Source organism: Saccharomyces paradoxus, chromosome VIII (assembly GCF_002079055.1).
Source record: "Saccharomyces paradoxus chromosome VIII, complete sequence".
Taxonomy (NCBI): Eukaryota; Fungi; Ascomycota; class Saccharomycetes; order Saccharomycetales; family Saccharomycetaceae; genus Saccharomyces; species Saccharomyces paradoxus.
The window spans coordinates 503,055-524,427 of record NC_047494.1 but is presented as its reverse complement, the minus strand read 5'-3'; the positions used below and the strand labels follow the sequence as shown (position 1 = coordinate 524,427).

The 21,373-nt window shown below is 40.9% G+C and overlaps 6 protein-coding genes across 6 annotated transcripts; 1 reads left to right on the top strand and 5 right to left on the bottom strand.

Moving 5' to 3' along the window:
• Window positions 1–342: 342 nt before the first annotated feature.
• On the bottom strand, window positions 343–1,656 carry SPAR_H02545 (uncharacterized protein; the record flags this gene model as incomplete). The annotated part of the gene is made up of 1 exon (XM_033910991.1): window positions 343–1,656. One exon carries the CDS (start codon window positions 1,654–1,656, stop codon window positions 343–345), a length of 1,314 nt encoding a protein of 437 aa, XP_033766882.1.
• A 952-nt stretch (window positions 1,657–2,608) lies between these two features.
• SPAR_H02540 (uncharacterized protein) lies at window positions 2,609–4,525 on the bottom strand (the record flags this gene model as incomplete). The annotated part of the gene is made up of 1 exon (XM_033910990.1): window positions 2,609–4,525. The coding sequence occupies one exon, from the start codon at window positions 4,523–4,525 to the stop codon at window positions 2,609–2,611; it is 1,917 nt and encodes a 638-aa protein (XP_033766881.1).
• A 2,425-nt stretch (window positions 4,526–6,950) lies between these two features.
• On the bottom strand, window positions 6,951–12,530 carry SPAR_H02530 (uncharacterized protein; the record flags this gene model as incomplete). Its single annotated transcript, XM_033910989.1, has 1 exon — window positions 6,951–12,530. The coding sequence occupies one exon, from the start codon at window positions 12,528–12,530 to the stop codon at window positions 6,951–6,953; it is 5,580 nt and encodes a 1,859-aa protein (XP_033766880.1).
• Window positions 12,531–16,548: 4,018 nt separating this feature from the next.
• SPAR_H02520 (aldose 1-epimerase superfamily protein) lies at window positions 16,549–17,574 on the top strand (the record flags this gene model as incomplete). Its single annotated transcript, XM_033910988.1, has 1 exon — window positions 16,549–17,574. One exon carries the CDS (start codon window positions 16,549–16,551, stop codon window positions 17,572–17,574), a length of 1,026 nt encoding a protein of 341 aa, XP_033766879.1.
• A 459-nt stretch (window positions 17,575–18,033) lies between these two features.
• On the bottom strand, window positions 18,034–18,912 carry CRG1 (S-adenosylmethionine-dependent methyltransferase; the record flags this gene model as incomplete). Its single annotated transcript, XM_033910987.1, has 1 exon — window positions 18,034–18,912. One exon carries the CDS (start codon window positions 18,910–18,912, stop codon window positions 18,034–18,036), a length of 879 nt encoding a protein of 292 aa, XP_033766878.1.
• Window positions 18,913–19,604: 692 nt separating this feature from the next.
• On the bottom strand, window positions 19,605–20,786 carry BAT1 (branched-chain-amino-acid transaminase BAT1; the record flags this gene model as incomplete). The annotated part of the gene is made up of 1 exon (XM_033910986.1): window positions 19,605–20,786. The coding sequence occupies one exon, from the start codon at window positions 20,784–20,786 to the stop codon at window positions 19,605–19,607; it is 1,182 nt and encodes a 393-aa protein (XP_033766877.1).
• Window positions 20,787–21,373: the final 587 nt, after the last annotated feature.

The window sequence follows — 21,373 nt, the reverse complement described above, 5'->3', positions numbered from 1 at the left end:
CGGTTGGACTTATGGTTGCATTCATGTTTAAATCTACATTGGGCTTAGAAAAATTGGATTGTTGGGTCCTGACTACGGATTTACAGTTGTTCAAAAATTAGTCTACGAATGATGTCTCCTTCCCAATCCATGAGTCATCAGCAACAACGTTAACCGCAGGTGGCCTCTCACAAAAACGAATGTCAGTCGTTGCCTTTGGTGAAGTCATAGACGTATGATTCTTCTGACGCGCCGCGCGGCTGAAGGTGTCTTAAAAATAATGCTTAAAAAAATGACATTCTACTTTCTCTTATGTACTTTTTTATATACCTTAAGCTTACCTGGTTTTTTCTCAAAACTAAGCTAAATAAAGTCAAGAACGGATTGGATAGCTTCTGTCAAGATGGTCAGCTCTTCAGAGGTAATTACATATGGAGGCAGAATATAGATTATGTTACCGAAGGGTCTAATCCATGCTCCTGCCTTGATAAACCGCTCTTGCAAGACTTCGACGTTCACACGTTTCGTAACCTCGACAACACCTATAGCCCCTAGGATCCTCACATCAGCTACGATGGGGTGTTCCAGTAAAGGCAAAAGCTCATTTTTCAACTGCGCTTCTATTTGTCTAACTTGAGATTTCCATTTACCTTCCATCAAAATCGACAAGTTTTCACTTGCAACAGCGCATGCTAACGGATTGGCCATATAGGTTTGTCCGTGCATGAAGCAGCCCTCAGGTCCACTAGAGATCTGATCACCAATCTTTCTGGTGGTAACTGTTGCAGATAATGTCAAATACCCGGCCGTCAAAGTCTTACCTAAACAGACTATGTCTGGCACTATCCCTGCATGCTCAAACCCAAAGAGCATACCGGTTCTTCCAAGCCCTACTGCGACTTCGTCAAGGATTAGCAAAATATTGAATTCGTTGCAAAGCTCACGAACACGTTTCAAGAAGTATGGATGATACATTCTTAGACCACCAGCACCCTGCACTATGCTCTCCATCACAACACCAGAAATTTCACTATGGCGTTTATGAATAATCTTAGCAAATGGTTTTACGTCGAGTTCCTCAACCAGTTTCTCAACGTCCTTTTCACGACAATCAAAGCGGACTTCTGGAGCTTTGCAGAATATGTTTTCAGCGACAAATCCGTTATAAGTACTATGCCTTGAATTGACGGGATCGCAAACTGACACGGCTCCAAACGCATCACCGTGGTAGCCCTTTTTAATTGTCAAAAACCTTTTTTTCGATGTATCCCCCAGTGAATGGTAGTATCTCAGAGCCATCTTCATTGCAATATCAACAGAAATAGACCCGGAATCTGCCAGTAAAACACATTCCATGGAATCCGGCAATAAAGCGAGCAACTTTTTACAAAAATCAATTCCGGGCCTATGAGTAATTCCACCAAACATTACATGCGACATTTTATTAATCTGTGAAATGGCGGCTGCATTTAGTCTAGGATTGTTGTATCCTTGTTGAACGCACCACCAGCTTGCCATACCATCTACTACCTTGGTGTCATTATCGAGGTACAGATAACTTCCTTCTGCTTTAGTAACAGGGTACACTTTCAATGGAGTAGTTATTGATGTGTACGGGTGCCATACGTGTTTTTTATCGAAGTCTAGATCCTCTTGGGTTAATTGATGTTCGCACATATGTTGGGAAGATCGACGGATTGCGGGATTCTGCCAGCATGAACTAAGTAAGCTATAATAAAACCAAGACTCTCTATTTTTTATTACATTTCTTTTTTTGTTTTATTGGCAAGATTGTACCATGTTATATACAAATAGGGAGGGGAAGCAACACTATTTCATCGTGAATTTTTCGGATTCCTTGGTTCGTTTGCTTGTTTTTTTTTCTTTTTCCCCATACTCTGCCTCTTCTTATGCTCGAATCAACATTGCATGACTCAATGATTCAGAGGGTACAAAATCAGAAGGGAGATCCACCTAAAGGAACTCAAATCCTCTATAAAATCATATGCAATCTTTATGGTAGATTAAGTATCTAATTCATTTTTAAATTACTGTTCTTTTTCATCCATCACTTTTCTTTTTTTTTTTTGTCCTTCACTAAACATTTCATTATATACTTTATTTACATCTACCTATATTCAGCAGGCAACTCCAGAATTGCAGAAAAAAAATACATTTGTCGGCTCTTGTTGATAGTATCCATGACATACTCCATATTACACGTTTACATGTCTCAATGAAGGGCTGACTCAGGGTCATGTGATTACCACGTGCGGCGACTTCAAAGCTTCCTCCTCTTTTGCGCATAGGAAGACATTGCAAATATTATTCATTATCCTTTATCTCGGCTATAGATGGAAAGAAATCCACGAAAAATTCACAAACCGCGCGAAAAAAAGTGAAAGAATTAAAAGAATGTGTCCATTCCCATAGTGGTGGTGCCTTCGCTAAGTTCTGTCTTTTCTGACACTTTATAGTTGAAACACAAGTTCAAATTTACAACGAAAAAAGAAAAAAAACAGTATTCTTCAACTACTTAAAGCTAAAATCACTTGAACGTTTACATTGAGATTTATATATTGAAAAATTTCTACTTAATTATTTTAGTGAAGTACAATTACCCACTCAGTTAAAAAAAAGCAAGGATGAAAATACCGGCCAAAGTGCTCAAAGCATTGGTTCTCAAACCAGCAGCAATACCTTCAGATTGGACGATGATACCAGTGGTGATGCTAGAAGCAACAGTATGAGAAGTTGGAGCAGCAGATTTGGTGACTGTGCTAAAAGCTCCGGAATTAGCAGTGGCCAATGACGTTTGTTTAGAAGCCTCGGAAGTGACAGTCTTGACGTTACAACCATTGTTGTCACAGTGGGTAACGGTAACAGTGGTGTATGATTTTGGAGAGATGGTGGTTGCTGCAGTTTCTTTGAAACATTCAGAAGTGACAGTCTTAGTGTTACAGCCGTTGTCGTCACAGTGAGTAACGGTAACGGTGGTGTATGATTTAGAAGAAACGGTTGTAGTTGCGTCGGTAGCAGTTGGTGCTGGAACATGGCATCCGTTTTCGTCACAAGAGGTGATGGTGGCAGTGGTAGAGGAGCATGGGACGGTTGTGGTAATGGTGTAAATATTACCGCTAGCGTCGGTTGTTTCTGAACAGGAAACCACGACTGTACTTGTGGCATTCAAGTAAGTTAATGTTGTAGTGTAGACAGAAGCGGAATCTGAGGTGAAGCTGGTGGTAGAAGCAGCAGAAGGAGCAGAAGTGATTGAACCAGAGGCTGTGGTGGAGTTGGATACACCAGAGACAGAGGCACTAGATGAAGAGATGAATGAGTCTGAGACGCTGGATGAGGCGGTAGATGAGACGGTAGTTGAAGCTGTAGTTGAAGCTGTAGCAGTTGCTGTAGCGTTAGAGGATGAAGTGACTAAGCCAGTAGCAGTGGAGAAAGCACCAGAGGTAGTGGAAGTGGATGAAGATGCGGCACTAGTAGCGATAACACCGTCATAGTTTAGGTAATAAGCGTAGGCGCCTGCAAAGATTCCCTCCGAAACGCTGAAACCAGAACTAGAGAATCCGGTACCGATAGCGAAAGAGAATTGTGAGTTTCCCTGGGTTGCAGTCAAGACACCGGTAGTACCGTCGTAAGAAAGAGCAGTGATGTCTGCAGTGATGACAATTTGGTTCTTACCAGTGTAACCAACCACAGGAATTGGAGTAGTGTTGGTTTCGGTTGGGTCAACGGCAAGAACGCCTTCACCCTTGAACACAACAGTTTGGCCAGTGAAGGTGTTTGGGTAGTGTAAGTAAAGGTTACCAGAGATGATGTTGACTGTACCGTTTCCGGAAACTGGTTCGACGATAACATAGGTACTTCCGTTGTCTAGATTGATTTCACCGTTGTTTACTGAACCTTCATCGTCGTCTCTACGTTGCAAACCGGAGACAGAACCACCGTTGAGAATAGCATTTGACAAGGAAAAGGTACCAGCGTTGGAATATGGAGAGAAGGTGACTTCACCCTTCTTGGCTTTTGACAGACTCAAGGAAATGTCACCGCTGCTCTTGAAGGAGCTAGGTGTGAATGAATAGATAGATGCAGAGACAGCACCAGTTTCTTCAGCACTGAAGTTACCGGAAACTTCGAAAGTCTCACCAGAGACGTCGAAGGCGGTACCTTCGTAGCTTGTTTCGGATTTTTCGACGATCAGTTCACCATGAACTTTTAGATCAGATGAGAAGACGTATTTTTCACCGTCAAGCAAAGTTAGTTTACCACCTGAAGCGACTTCGACGGCTTCGGTTGCAATTACTTTACCAGTAACTGTGAGATCACCGCTGATTGTTGTGGATGGCAAATAAACGGTACCGTCGCTGGAAGAAAGTGAGTCGGAAGCAGTGGCACTTGCACTGGCTGAAGAGACGGAAGTGATAGAACTCAAGTCAGCAGAGGAAGTGCTATTGGTGTATGAGTCACCGAGAGCGCTTTGGGAGAGTAAGGCCAAAGCTACAGCAGCTTGGAATTTGTTAAAACGATTGAACATCTCTTTTTTAGAATGGGTGAGATTTTACCAATAAAAGAAAGAAATAGCAAAGTTTGCGAAGATGAAAATTTGTTATTGTTAGGCTGCTATTATGAGAACAAGAATAACTATGAAGAACCTGTAGCAATGAAGCATATTCAAGCATATTACTGCTTTTTATATACTTCTTCTTGCTATTACTCACGGACTCCGAACTCATTACTATGAAGCCCGAAGCTATAGAGACCGATGATGAGCTAGATCAAAATTTTTGTGCACGCATTTCTATGAAGAACATTCGCAAGCCCTGTAAGGCTTGTACGCGCGCGTTTGCCAAACAGGGAACGAGGTGCTAATTTGCAGAATAACATAAGTAATTCACCAAAACAACAACAACAACAAGGAGAACAGCATTAGCAGCAGAACGCGATTTCAACCTACCCAAATTACTGTAGAAGAGGCACGCGAAAACAAGAGCGGGGAAAGGGGTAAGAGTGCTTGCTACCGGGAGCAAGCTTTTAACTACTTTCAGCACGTCGTTACTCTGCTAAATGCTTATTCAAGCAAGGACCTGTAACTTTCGCTCAGAACAGATCATACGCCCTAAAAAAAAAAAAAGAAAGGATAGTCATATACAACTTGAAAGGACAGGAAATCTAGTTAGCTAATCTCGAGAAAAAGAATGCATTGTTTGGCCGTGGCCGCGAAATGTTTCTTTTCTGTCCCTGAAGCGCACGGCTACCTAATCTTACTGCAACGCGAACGGCATTTGTTTTCCGCGGAGAGGTGGCTGACAAAAGTCCCTGTAAAAGAAGGCGCTCTCTTCCGTGGGTCCCTTTCACATAACCATAACAAAAGTCAATCAACATCCTATTCCTGGCGAGAATTACTCCGTCTCGTTGAATAATCTTTTTCAGCGTTGTCTAAGAGGAAACGCGCAATGTCATCCGGATTATAAAAGACTGAACCTGTGGTTTCCACTATAAATTCTTGAACTTGTTTCATACCCATATACAAGCGGTGCAAAAGACAAAAGAGAAAAAAAAAAAAAGAAAAAGAAAAAGAAAAAGGACAAACGGATAACCGGTACTTTCCATACCAGTACAACGCCCGTTTTCGTGAACATTTCATCCGTACAGACTAGGTGGTCTGTTCCTACCATCAATTACCTTATGCTTGGTTTGGATACTTTGTCTCTGTTTCTCAAGTTTTTCTTAGAGGGGCACCCGAAAATTGGTCTTGATGTAATCGTCGCCATCTTACCATGTACTCTTCCCAAATTACGTAGTTCTTGGTAGTCTTTTAGACACTTTCCATAGTGTGAGTCACGTGTCAATTGGCAAGCTGTATGGATTGTTATATTTCCTCAAAATTTCTCTATAGTGCGCGCATTCGGCTTACTTTAACATGTTCTTACGAGCCATATTTACGCCTGTATGAATCCTTGATTCTTGACGATACGGTTCTTATCAAGAAATCCAGTTCGGTTAACAAGGTTGGACGTCTTTAGCGGCTATGCATTGTAACAAGTCCTATTTTTAGCGCCGTCGAGAGCAAAAAACTGTACGTGTGCAAGGGTTGGGTTGGTTGCCATCTCAATGTTCTTTTCCTTAGACGATTCGAGAATTTCAACTGCCCTGAATATTGCTGATAACAAGACGTTTGCGCTAGAGTTCACGGTAATAGCGCCTCGTCGCTACTAACATGCCAGCAGGCAGTATGCTTCTTCTGTCATTTCGCGTATCTGTAGTGCCTTTATGATTTCCTCTTTGGGTCCGATCGTATTAACCTTATCTCCATAAAATCGGAAATCACACGCTTTTGGAAAGTATGTAAAACGGGTTACAATATGGGGAAATAGAGTTTCCCCATTTTTCCAACATCATAGCGAAAAGGCTGCATCCCTGCTTGTGCGTTGCTATATCACTAGCGTTAGGATGGAGAAGATATGAAGGGTGCTAAGACCCAAGACTATAGATGTTTAGGCACAGAGGAAAACTTGCTCCTTAAAGGAAGCTTATTAAAATCAATGCAGGCGTACTCCAGACCTCAGAAATCACCTCCACCTCTGCTTCCGTAAGAAAGGGCCATCAATAAAGGCGGAGAACAAATCTCAAATAAAGCTGCTGCTTCTCTGGCCGGTTATTCCAAATGGACAGCAACGCATGAAAAAATAGCTTTTGGTTAGTGGAATGTCTATAATATCTATAGTTAGTGTGCTATACGACTATAATCAATTTCGTACATACTCTTTCTGGAACGAAACCCTGCCGGCACTTGAGAAGTTTTCTCTACGCTGATTTCAAATTGAAGAATTTACAAACATATAAATTACAAATACGAACAAAGTTATTGAGAAGCAGGAATAGTGAAGAAATAATACAGTCCTGCGCAAATCTGTCATAAAAGACAAGATCATGAATATGTAAAAGGAACGAGAATTTTATTAAACAATTGCCAGCAACAACGAAGCAATGAAGACACTTAGACCACTGTTGACCAGTAGACCATTGGCAATGCCAGCGTAGGTTGAAATTTCTAAAGAGGCAGTACTAGATCCTACTATGCCACTGGCAGGAGAGCTACGAGGTTGTTGGGACACAGTACTCAACCCGGGAGTTGTTAGACCTTTGGTGTTGGCAGATTCGGATACAGAAACACTACTGCTGCGACCGATCACACTGGTTGCCGAAGCCGTGTGTGTTTCAGCATAATCAGATCTTGAAAGCGAAGAGGTGCCTACTGTTTTTGTCTTAGCAGTCTCTGAAATGGTATTAGTCTCACTGGCGGCACTAATACTTTTAGAGCTGATAGACCCTTCATTTGTAGTCTGTGGGCTCCATGTAGGATAGACGGTAACGACATCATTCACGGTAGCCGTGGCTGTAGAAACAATAGCAGGGGAGGCAGTTTCGGAACACACACCAGACTCACAAGAAGTAACAGTAACTAGCGTAGTTTGTTGCTTAGATTCTGTGGTGGAAATAGGGCACCATGTCGTGTATTCTGTGGTAGCGCCGTTAATAGTGGCTGTGGTTGTGGACACAATGGCTGGAGAAGCAGTTTCAGAGCATATGCCAGATTCACAAGAAGAAACGGTAACTACAGTAGTTTGTTTTGTTGTCTCTGTAGTTTGCTTTGTTGTCGTTGTAGTTTGCTTTGTTGTCTTTGTGGTAGAAATAGGACACCATGTGGTATATTCTGTTGTGACGCCGCTAACAGTAATGGTTGCCGTGGAAACAATGGCGGAGGATATGGACTCGGTGCATACATGAGATGCGCAGGAAGTCACGGTGACCAAGGTAGTTTGCTCGCTTGTCGTTGTGGTGGTGACAGGTGGTAATGACGAATACGAATATGTAGAAGACTTTGGTGATTCAGAAGAGATAGAAGAGGAAGTGGAAACAGAAATAGCTTCGTGGTCCTTAGAATAGCTGGTAGAAGAACCAGTTGAACTCGTTTCGCTCTCAGAAGAACCAGAAGTGGAGCTAGTGGTTGGAATGACGGATGATGCAGATGATTCAGAGAATATAGAAGTGGAAGTCGTTACAGAAGAAGAAATGACTGAAGAAGAAATGACTGAAGAAGGAATGACTGAAGAAGGAATGACTGAAGTTCCGTTGCTAGGATACAAGGGGGTAATGATTGGATGCGAAGATGTGACAGAGCTAGATGAAACACTGGATGAGCTGGCACTGCGTGGGGTTCTGATGACAATAATAGTTTCATCGGTTGGCTTACCGTTGGTTCCAGTGACAGTGGTCATTTCGGTAGACGTGGTTGTAAAAGTACCAGTCCATGGTTCAGTGGTGGTAGTAATCAAACCTTCACTGGTTGGAGTTCTGATAACAATGACAGTTTCGTCAGTTGGAACACCATTAGTGCCGGTGACAGTGGTCATTTCAGTAGATGTGGTGGTGAAAGTACCAGTCCATGGTTCAGTGGTGGTGCTGATTAGATCTCTGCTAGTTGGAGTTCTGATGAAAATCACTATTTCATTAGTTGGCACACCGTTAGTACCGGTGACAGTGGTCATTTCAGTAGATGTAGAAGTGAAAGTACCGGTCCATGGTTCAGTGGTGGTGCTGATTAGACCTTCACTGGTTGGAGTTCTGATGACAATGACGGTCTCGTCAGTTGGAACACCGTTGGTACCAGTGACAGTGGTCATTTCAGTAGATGTGGTGGTGAAAGTACCAGTCCATGGTTCAGTGGTGGTGCTGATTAAACCTTCACTGGTTGGAGTTCTGATGACAATGACGGTCTCGTCAGTTGGAACACCGTTGGTACCAGTGACAGTGGTCATTTCAGTAGATGTGGTGGTGAAAGTACCAGTCCATGGTTCAGTGGTGGTGCTGATTAGATCTCTGCTAGTTGGAGTTCTGATGAAAATCACTACTTCATTAGTTGGAACACCATTAGTACCAGTGACAGTGGTCATTTCAGTAGAAGTAGAAGTGAAAGTACCAGTCCATGGTTCAGTGGTGGTAGTAATCAAACCTTCACTGGTTGGAGTTCTGATAACAATGACAGTTTCGTCAGTTGGAACACCATTAGTACCAGTGACAGTGGTCATTTCAGTAGAAGTAGAAGTGAAAGTACCAGTCCATGGTTCAGTGGTGGTGCTGATTAAACCTTCACTGGTTGGAGTTCTGATGACAATGACGGTCTCGTCAGTTGGAACACCGTTGGTACCAGTGACAGTGGTCATTTCAGTAGATGTGGTGGTGAAAGTACCAGTCCATGGTTCAGTGGTGGTGCTGATTAAACCTTCACTGGTTGGAGTTCTGATGACAATGACGGTCTCGTCAGTTGGAACACCGTTGGTACCAGTGACAGTGGTCATTTCAGTAGATGTGGTGGTGAAAGTACCAGTCCATGGTTCAGTGGTGGTGCTGATTAGATCTCTGCTAGTTGGAGTTCTGATGAAAATCACTACTTCATTAGTTGGAACACCATTAGTACCAGTGACAGTGGTCATTTCAGTAGAAGTAGAAGTGAAAGTACCAGTCCATGGTTCAGTGGTGGTAGTAATCAAACCTTCACTGGTTGGAGTTCTGATAACAATGACAGTTTCGTCAGTTGGAACACCATTAGTGCCGGTGACAGTGGTCATTTCAGTAGACGTGGTGGTAAAAGTACCGCTCCATGGTTCAGTGGTGGTAGTAATCAAACCTTCACTGGTTGGAGTTCTGATGACAATGACGGTCTCGTCAGTTGGAACACCGTTGGTACCAGTGACAGTGGTCATTTCAGTAGATGTGGTGGTGAAAGTACCAGTCCATGGTTCAGTGGTGGTGCTGATTAGATCTCTGCTAGTTGGAGTTCTGATGAAAATCACTACTTCATTAGTTGGAACACCATTAGTACCAGTGACAGTGGTCATTTCAGTAGACGTGGTTGTAAAAGTACCGCTCCATGGTTCAGTGGTGGTAGTAATCAAACCTTCACTGGTTGGAGTTCTGATAACAATGACAGTTTCGTCAGTTGGAACACCATTAGTACCAGTGACAGTGGTCATTTCAGTAGAAGTAGAAGTGAAAGTACCAGTCCATGGTTCAGTGGTGGTAGTAATCAAACCTTCACTGGTTGGAGTTCTGATAACAATGACAGTTTCGTCAGTTGGAACACCGTTAGTGCCGGTGACAGTGGTCATTTCAGTAGATGTAGAAGTGAAGGTACCGGTCCATGGTTCTGTTGTAGTTGTGATGGTACTAACAGTTGTTGGTGTTCTGATGACAATGACGGTTTCATCAGTTGGAACACCGTTAGTGCCGGTGACAGTGGTCATTTCAGTAGATGTAGAAGTGAAGGTACCGGTCCATGGTTCTGTTGTAGTTGTGATGGTACTAACAGTTGTTGGTGTTCTGATGACAATGATGGTTTCATCAGTTGGAACACCGTTGGTACCAGTGATGGTGGTCATCTCGGTGGATGTGCTTGTAACTGTCCCTGTCCATGGTTCTGTTGTAGTTGTGATGGTACTAACAGTTGTTGGTGTTCTGATGACAATGACGGTTTCATCAGTTGGAACACCATTAGTGCCGGTGACAGTGGTCATTTCAGTAGATGTAGAAGTGAAGGTACCGGTCCATGGTTCTGTTGTAGTTGTGATGGTACTAACAGTTGTTGGTGTTCTGATGACAATGATGGTTTCATCAGTTGGAACACCGTTGGTACCAGTGATGGTGGTCATCTCGGTGGATGTGCTTGTAACTGTCCCTGTCCATGGTTCTGTTGTAGTTGTGATGGTACTAACAGTTGTTGGTGTTCTGATGACAATGACGGTTTCATCAGTTGGAACACCATTAGTGCCGGTGACAGTGGTCATTTCAGTAGATGTAGAAGTGAAGGTACCGGTCCATGGTTCTGTTGTAGTTGTGATGGTACTAACAGTTGTTGGTGTTCTGATGACAATGATGGTTTCATCAGTTGGAACACCGTTGGTACCAGTGATGGTGGTCATCTCGGTGGATGTGCTTGTAACTGTCCCTGTCCATGGTTCTGTTGTAGTTGTGATGGTACTAACAGTTGTTGGTGTTCTGATGACAATGACGGTTTCATCAGTTGGAACACCATTAGTGCCGGTGACAGTGGTCATTTCAGTAGATGTAGAAGTGAAGGTACCGGTCCATGGTTCTGTTGTAGTTGTGATGGTACTAACAGTTGTTGGTGTTCTGATGACAATGATGGTTTCATCAGTTGGAACACCGTTGGTACCAGTGATGGTGGTCATCTCGGTGGATGTGCTTGTAACTGTCCCTGTCCATGGTTCTGTTGTAGTTGTGATGGTACTAACAGTTGTTGGTGTTCTGATGACAATGACGGTTTCATCAGTTGGAACACCATTAGTGCCGGTGACAGTGGTCATTTCAGTAGATGTAGAAGTGAAGGTACCGGTCCATGGTTCTGTTGTAGTTGTGATGGTACTAACAGTTGTTGGTGTTCTGATGACAATGATGGTTTCATCAGTTGGAACACCATTAGTGCCGGTGACAGTGGTCATTTCAGTAGATGTAGAAGTGAAGGTACCGGTCCATGGTTCTGTTGTAGTTGTGATGGTACTAACAGTTGTTGGTGTTCTGATGACAATGACGGTTTCATCAGTTGGGTTGCCATTAGTGCCGGTAACAGCGCTCACTCCAGTGGATGTACTGGTGAACGTCCCTGTCCATGGTTCTGTTGTAGTTGTTATAATGCCTGCAGTGGTATAGTTCGGAGGGTCCGGGATAGTACAATTAGATTGGCTTGGATCATCTCCAAAAGAATAGACGTACCCATCAAAGTCATCACTAACAGTAGTACCATCTGGCAGTGTCACACTAATCGGAAGTGTGCCCCATGAGACAGCATTGGAATAAACAATCTTGATCGGGTAGTAGAAGCCAGCATACATATAGGCTGATCCTTCGATGTTATTGGGTACACTCTCACCCCATGGTTTGATACCATTGATTGTAAAGTTAGTTGATGTAATTGGAGGCTGTTCCTGTTTGCAACATTCAAATGCAGCACTCCCCCCGACTGATAAAATTGCCGAATCATCTACTGTTGCAAATCTGAATGTGTATGAACCAGTCTGAGGTGGCAAAAAATAGCCTGTCATTTCTACAGTTACGTTTGTTGGAGTAGTGTAGAAACCAAAGAGGTCTGAACTCCAGTAAGCGCTTGCCTGGCTATTGGAGCAAAATTCATTGTTACACATGAAACCAAATTCATTAGAAGATTCTTCTTGAGGACACGAAAAAGTTCCAAAATCACTAACACATGGTATATCATAATTAATTGAAATTGTGGTTTGTCCACCAACGGAGCCTAACTTCGCCTTCTCCGCATATTGATAGGCCATATATGCCGCATTCGAATATGTGGACGAATCCATTAATGTGTATTGGTAAAAGTTGATATTCATTCCGTTTTTTTTTTGGCCATCTGGCAGGCACGCTTCTATACTTCCCGAAGCTACATTAAGCAGCTCCAGAAAGGCCAAGATTATCAAAAATATGCAATGGTGAGCAACTGTCATTTTTTCCAGTAGCGATAATCAATTTGAAGAAAATCTTTTTGGGAAGCTTACTGCGGAGAAAGAAATCATGAGGGTGCTCTTTTTATATTTTTATTATTTGTCCAAATATGGAGCAGAGGACTACAACCGTTCAGTAATTGCAAAGTTATAAGACCGTGAAAGAAGTATGAGGAACTTCTCTACCAGTAGTATTTACAGCTACTTTTAGTTTCCGTCCTGTCCATAGAAGCTACCATCTAATTTCCTACCGGTTCCTACTAGGTCCAAACAAGTGCAAAACAAAGTTAAAGATTACTTTTTTTTTAGAGGTCAAGCATAATTAGGCGCCTTTCGATGTACTCGCTGAAAGAGACCTATCGATAGACGCAGTAAATCCTTGATACTTTTTACGTACCCCTAAATGCAACCGAAGCATAATTCTCGAGGATTTCGCGAAGAAAGGATGAAATCAAGTTTGAGGCGCCGGATTTGGTACCTTTCAAAAAATTTGCAAAACCTAAAAAGGAGTATTTGTGTTTTTCCCTTTACTTCACGGCAGTAGGTTTTTTTGGACGTAATGACATATTACTTTTTTTGCTACGCCAAAGGAAAAAGGAAAGAAAATTGTAACGTGAAATAATCGCGTGAGAATCTAGAAGTCCGACCCTGCATGAAATTCTGCCGGAAGAGAATTTTTCATAACTTTAATAAGGTTTTTCTCCGTAAAAGAAGGTTTCGGTCAAAAACGGAACACAAGCGGTGAGTTAAAAATAATCATGCCCAAACAAATCATGAGAAAGTGACCGGATGAACTTAAAATCGGCTTGAGAATTCCTTCAATATAACTCCAAGGTTGAGGAAGGCACAACATCCTCAATTTTTTAGAAATAAAAGCATATTACAGATTAAACCTCCCGTAATATATTAGGGCTTATGCTTTCGCTGCGACTGCATTTCCAAAAATATGACCCCTAACCTGTAGCCATAGGCGAACAATGTATGAAAGACTAGTATTTTGCATAAAAAAAAGTTTTATTATCGCATTTTCCCCTATTTTATTCATATGACGCGCTGGCGTGCGTTTTAAAAGTTAAATAAAGTGATGTCTTATCTTCCTGTCGTTCAGTACTCATGTGCAAACGGCGTATGATGAGAAACGTGCGAAGGGCTCGACCCTACGATCTCCTGGCAATTTCCGAGGGAACCTGTCAATAAAGGTGGTGCGTTGATTCAACTCTTACAATAAAGGATCACATTTTCAATCCAACTAGATGGATATTCCCTACTAAACACACGATGTTGTTGAAGAGTTTTATGAATGAAAGATGTGATTATTGTTTAACCCATTTAAATGTTTGATCCGAAAAGCAGCCACAAGAGGTCCTTTTTCAGTGTAATGATGGTTTCATTTGTCTATTCTGCCTGATGACATAACGAGCTAGGAATGTCTAACCAAATTTTTTTTCGTGAATTTTCAAAGTATAGCAATGATGTAACTGAAGTTACTGGCGAGTAATATCACTTTTTGCAGCGTATTGAAATTAACAAAAAGTTTAAAAGAATTTTCTTTTGCGGAGTTAAAAGGGAGCAAATATCGGTTGTTTATAGATTTTTCCGCATTTTCAGTTTAAGATATGGCATCCTTTTGTCCTAGTCTAGTCGAAACAACTGCTTTTGATATACTCATGAAGGTTTATTGAAATAAAGACAAAGTAAATGCTTGTTTCGGTCTTTGCTGGCTCGAATATTGCTATATCAGTAGACATTGTAGGTTTGAGTATACTCTTGATAGGAATCGATTAATTTCGAGATCTGTGGTTTGAACATGGCTCATTTCTGGATATAATTCCAAATTTTGAAGAATTTTTTTTCCTATGGCATTGGTTTCTTGCTAAACTATTGATATCAGTCATAACTTGAAAATTATTTTGGGTTCTTTCCACATTGGATAGTAATTTAATGATCCAGGGTTTCCTCTAAAGTCCTGTTTCAAATGAAAGTTGAAGATATGTCCACTTAGTGGGCGCTCCTCTCAGTGTACGGGCTATAATAAAGACACCACTTCAAAACATATAAACTACGAATTTTCTTTTTACTAATTTCGTGGCAGATTTTGTATGAGATTCCTCAACGAATACGCTAATGGAGTACCCGTAAAGATATGTTTTGTGCACTAAAAATGGGAAAAATCGAGCAACGAATCAGCAAGAAAACCGGTGTCATTGACAATACATTAGCAATAAAAATTACAGCTACTTCGCATTTTTTTGATATAGATCGTGCCTCCCATTGTGAATAAGAACCATTCAGACCAATACTAATCGAGGAAACAAGAGATGGGTGGCCATGTAATTATTCCCAGACCTCTGTACGAAGGACTCTCAACCTACCTGATTTGCCTAAAATAAGAACATTTGGACGTCCTAAAAGATATTACAGCAGTTATAGGAGCGGTGAAATGCATTGCGTTGTTATCATGAACAAAAATGAAAACAGCCTGAAAGTGGACATGTAAGGATACAGCTAACATTCGATTGTTTTTTCCGTAATTATTATGTGCTGCAATTAGATATCAGTTGATAATGACGCATAGGAGGAGGACGAGGTTACCGTGAAGAGGGGTATAATGCTACCTGAAAACACTCTTAATAGGATATTTACTTCAAAAATAAGTGTTGGTCTCTGTAAAGTACAAAGATTATACATTGGAGTAAATCACCGAAACTCATGTAGTTAATTTCGTTGCGAAGTTTCTATTGTTATGATCAAATCATTTCTTTAGTTTTTACTCGATGAAAAAGTCCAGCACAATCTCGTAAACAGAAAAAAAGAGAAAGAAAGAATATGCGAGTTGCTCAAAGAGTACACAGCGCAAGACGAAGAAGCAGAATACCAAAAGAATACGTCACGGATCACATTATATTGATTTTCTACAACATTTAATGTTGACTAATTGGGATGAAAATATATAACGGTCCATTCAGCTTGTAGTCCAACATTACCAGTCTCTCATGCACAAGGCTTTGTTCTTTCTAAAAGCCTTTTTTTTTCGTAATTAAATGAAGATCGAATAAACATGCCATATTGGAGAGTGATTTCCATGAAATTTTAAGAATTGCAAGCAAACCTGACACGCTACCGCCATTATCTTTCAACTTCTTGCGTACAAAAATTTGAATGAGAAGGAACCATTTTGTAAATTGTCAATATTCCATTGAACCCTAAGAGAACTCTACGTCATTTGACAGCATAAAATGATCACAAGTCACCATTTGAACCGAGGTAACAAATTGAGTTCTGAAATCGGCTTTCAACTGAAAACAAACTTCTTTTCTTCCTTTCATAACTTGCCACTATCGTTGACATGTGTAACTGCTACAGCATTTGTATATCATCATGAAAATATAGTTATGCGAAGTCTGATATCTGGTTAAAGACGACTGAAAAGCAGGAAGTTGGACTTCATCAACATGCCACCGCGTTCAATGAGATTATAAAGTTACATATCACTTTTGGGATTTGCATTTAAACATGCCAGGGTTACTGATACCCCGAACTTGCACATTACATGGCGAGTCTGAACAATCACTAAATTCGCTTTGTCCAACATCTTTGAAATAGTTTTTTCTGCTCATATGTCTAAACGATTGACATTTTCGTAACCGGATAAATGCAGGTGGGGGCGGGGAAGGGGAAATTTGCGCTACGAGCGTTAAGTGGCACATCTTTGCACGACGAAGAAATTCTCGCAGAAAATTCCGCTACGGAGAAATTCTCGGGCGCTGCTGTCGTACAGATGTTACATACCTTACGTGATAATATGACCTTATAGCTGAAATGTTTTCAGACAGTTAATTACTAGCGGAATCCCTCGAAGAAGAGGTAAAAATAACTCCTTCCCGTTTTAAGTAAGTATACGCGTCCATGTTAGCCGCTCTGAATATAAATTCAGAACATATTGCGAAGTTTCTGGAACTCGGTTGGCAATATTATATGATCTGCAGTAAGTAAATTCAATTAAAAGGCACAATAAATGATAATGACAAAAGATAACAGCGGTAATGAATACGAAGTTATCACAATTGGTGATCAAGGAAGGTTTCAAGCCACAATTTCAGAACTTGGCGCTACTTTGCTTGACTTAAAGGTGAACAACCAATCGATTGTCCTAGGATACCCCAAAATTCAAGATTATATATCGGACGGCTACAACTATATTGGTGCCACCGTTGGTCGTTATGCAAATCGTATTTACAGGGGTGTCTTTAGTTTGGAGGACGGTCCCCATCAGTTGACTTTGAACAACTGTGGAAACACTAACCATAGTAGTATCAGCTCTTTCCATCTCAAGAAATATAAGGCATCCCGAGTTGAAAATCCTCTCGAGAACCTTTATATCGTTGAATTCTCGTTGTTGGATGACCACACACAGCCTAATGAATTTCCAGGGGATCTAGCAGTCACACTTAAGTACACGTTGAATGTTGTTGACATGACCTTGGACCTGGAATATGAGGCAAAACTGATTAGTGGAGAAGCCACTCCTATCAACATGACCAACCACACATACTTTAATCTAAATAAAAGTATGGATAAAAAATCCATCAGCGGTACGGAAGTTAGACTTTGCTCAGATAAATCATTGGAAGTCAGCGAAGGAGCACTAATCCCGACCGGCAAAATCATCCAAAGAAAAATTGCTACTTTTGACTCCCCCAAACCTACCGTTCTTCAGGATGACGGCCCAATTTATGACTACGGTTTCATTGTTGATGCAAATAAGGACTTGAAGACAACAGACTCAGTGAGTGTAAACAAGTTGGTCCCTGTTTTCAAGGCTCATCATCCATTATCACGTCTCTCGTTGGAGGTTTCGACAACAGAACCAATGGTCCTATTTTACACAGGTGACAATCTATGTGGTGAATTCACGCCGAGATCTGGGTTTGCCGTTGAACAAGGCAGATATGTCGATGCTATCAACCGTGATGGATGGAGAGACTGCGTTCTTTTGAAGCGTGGTGAGGTATACACTTCTAAGACTCAATATCGCTTTGAGATATAGATACTGAGTTTACATGTTTATATTTGTAATGTCGCCTTATTTTTTTGTATAATTAAATTTTCTATTATGATGTTGGAATGAAATTCTAATATCATCTATTTAATAGTATATTTTAATATGCGGTGCAAGAGGATGGCATAAAGATTGAGAAACAGTCATCCAATCTAATGGAAGCTGAAATGCAAGGATTGATAATGTAATAGGATAATGAATGACAACATATAAAAAGAAAGAAGATAAAATAATAACACTATGTAGAACTATCGATTCCCTTTTGTGGATTCCTATATCCTCGAGGAGAACTTCTAGTATATTCTATATACCTAATATTATAGCTTTTAGTAACAATGGAATCCCAACAATTATCTATTTCTTCGTCATTTTATATTTATTAACATCTAAGACGTTTTGAAAAAAACAAGATGAGTTTTTACATATTTCATTTTATTCTGGTAAATCTTATCCTCTTTTCCTACATAAGTAATAAAACGTTGACCACTCTACTTTCAAAGGCACATCCAAGTTTTCACAATAACAGACCTTCTTCAACTCGTCAACGAATATATCCGCAATATCCGGTTTAGAGGGATTATCTCTGGTCCAAGAAGAGTATAAACTCCAGCTTTTCACAAACTCTCTAAATTGATTTAGAGTAGTGGTTGTCCTCCAAAGAAACTGACTGTTTTCAGCAGTTACTGTTGATGCTTTTGCGTCCGAAGGACTGTAAATTGTTATTTCAATATCTTTAAATCGGTCCGATAACAAAGAACGTAGTTTTTCACCACCGTAATTCAACAAAACTTCCCGCTGGTTGTCGTCCAAATATTTGCCCATGTAATCCTTGCCCCATCCATATTTGTAGTATACATCTAAGGCTTCTGGGGCAAAGTCCACAAATTCTGGCTGAATATAAAACCAGAATGCAAAAGTTCCATCACTTCGTAATGTAGAGGAAACTTGCTGGAATAGTTTTTCCAAATTACACCAATGGACGGCCTCTGCACAAATAACCATATCCACCGTTCCTGGATGAATGCTGGATAAGTCCTCACCAACTGCATTAACAAATTTAATCTTGTTATTTAATCTAAGTTCGTTTTTTTCCTTCTCAGCAATGGAAAGCATGGCAGAAGAGGGATCAACGCCAGTGACTTCCTCAAAATAGGGCTCGAAGAGAAAAGTTGCCTTTCCTGTGCCGCATCCAATATCAACCAAGGTTTTGCAGGGGCCTTTATGAAATTTCATTACCTCATTGACTAAAGATAAGGGGTAAGAAGGTCGCACATTATTGTAGTGAGTAGATTTGAAATTTTTATCCAAATAACTAGTCTTAGGCATCTGAATTGCTTCCCTCACAAATGACCGGTTTTAAAGATATTTTGAGTGTCAAAGGGTTGACTTCGACTTGCTCCTTTGGTTCGTGTCGCTTAGGTATGTTCCTTCGGCCGCTAAGTAGACTGCTAAATATAGATCATGGAGAACTTTCCGTCACGGAGCTTTTCGTTGCTGTGTTTGTTGAACACTGCCAGTGATATCGTCTAAGTCAGAAATATGGACCAATTTTATACCAATGAGGATGGAGGGAAGATAAATCATCCTTTCATGCCTGAACCAGTAGGTCACCGTGATGGAAGGTATACTATTATCCCATACTGTACTTGCATTTCCTCTGAACCACGCAAGAATTTTACCTTTCGAAACCATCCAGAGCTGCATTATATTATTTTTTGCACAAACAACTGTCTTGGGGTCTTGCCGCATTTTCTTTTATATTCAAAGTTCAGTGATCTCTTGGTAATTAAATTACGAAGCTATCTCTACGAAATTCAACAATGTACCAAGTCGTCGGATGGAAAATCCCAAAGAACGTAAGAAGCTCCGTGACGACTAGTATGGGCCATAGTAATAATCCAGTATTTCTTAAATAATAAATAAATCTAATAGGAATTGTAAAGTATGTATCTACGTGAATAAAGTGAGAGAAATACAGAAATTGTTTTTTTTTTTTGGGATTTCGCCTTCATTTATCATTAATTCAAGTCGGCAACAGTCTTGGACCAGTTGCCATAATTGACTCTACCGTATTGAATATCAGCAATCCATTGGGCGACTTGCTTGGTCAATGCACCACATTGTTCACCAGGCAATAATGGAACATGGATATCTTCGTTGTTCCAGCCGATTTCCTTGATAGGGGAGACGACAGCAGCAGTACCGGAACCAAAGGCTTCCAGTAGCTCACCTTGTTGTGCCCTAGTAGCGACCTCAGTAATGGTGTAATAACGTTCGTTGATGTCCCACTCTTGAGGATCTAGTTTGTCACGAGCCAAAGTTAAGACAGAGTCTCTGGTAACACCTTCTAAAATAGTACCGTCCAATGGAGCAGTAACCAACTCTTTCTTCCCAGTAACTTTGTTGAGGAATACGAAGAACACGTTCATGGTACCGACCTCAGTGATGTTCTTTTCTGGTCCGAACAGCCATAGGTTTTGTTGGTATCCTCTTTCGGCAGCTTGTAATTGAGGTAAAATGCATGGGGCATAGTTAGCACCCAACTTCTTGTCACCAACACCACCTGGCCAAGCTCTTGTAGCATAGTCTGTCGCTTCAAGACGTACAGCTTTGAAACCAGTCTTGTAATAAGGACCAACTGGAGATGTGATAACGTAAAGAAGAGCCTCGGAAGGAGTACCAACACCTAAACCTTTGGATGTACCAATCATTGTTGGTCTAATGTATAATGAGTAACCATTTCCTTGAGGAACCAAGTGCTTATCTTGCTCGATTAATTTACCGGTAAGCTTGATTAATTCCTCAGATTCGAAGGTTGGTAAACAAATTCTAGCGGCCGACTTGTTCATACGAGTCATGTTCTTATCCGGACGGAACATAGTGATGGTATTTTGAGGAGTTCTGTAGGCTTTCAAACCCTCAAATAACTCAAATGCATAATGGAACACACAAGCAGATGGGTCGAGAGAAAGATTACCATAAGGTTTGATGTGTGGAGTACCCCACCCTTCTTTGGCTGACCAAGGAATGGTCAACATGTGATCGGTGAATGTTTGGCCAAACACTAATTCCTCATTTGGTCTTGGCTTGGATGGATTTGGGTTTCTGGTGATTTTTAATTTAGATGCATCCAATGGAGCACCAGTGGCGAGAGTTCTGATGGAGAATTTCCCCAATTTCAAAGAATGTCTTTGTAACATATTTAGTATGTTAAATTTCTAGCCGATTTTCGTTTATAAGGGTGGTTATTCATGGGAATATGTAGTAGTTACCACTAGCTCTCTTTATAGTGCCATTTTTTTCAGATGTTTTTTTTTTCAAAGCATAAAGGCCGGTACCGGCAAACATAATAGAATTTTGAGTCATAATAATACAATATAGATCAGATAAGTTTTTGAGGTAGGTGGAGGGCCAATTAATCAGTAATAATGGCGGCAATGGGCATGAAATCTTCACGAAGAAACATTAAGGGCCTGTATTCTATTAATCAGGTCATTCAATCAACGGTTTACGCGGTAGTTATCTAGCGTCAACACTCATACTTTACAGTTCAGCTTGAAGAAACATATTATGTAGTTAACGCCTGGGAGGGTCTGTCAAGATGCATTTTACCAATATGTTTACTGCTCGCAAGGACATTCTTCTAATTGACGGACGCAGAAAAGAGATGGCACTAAATTTGTGCTAAGTGGTTTACTTTTAAGGACAACAAAGAAATTTAGTGAGCTGGTATGAACGGTCACTTTGCAAGCTTCATCACCGATGAGAGGTATTCGGTCGAGCTCAT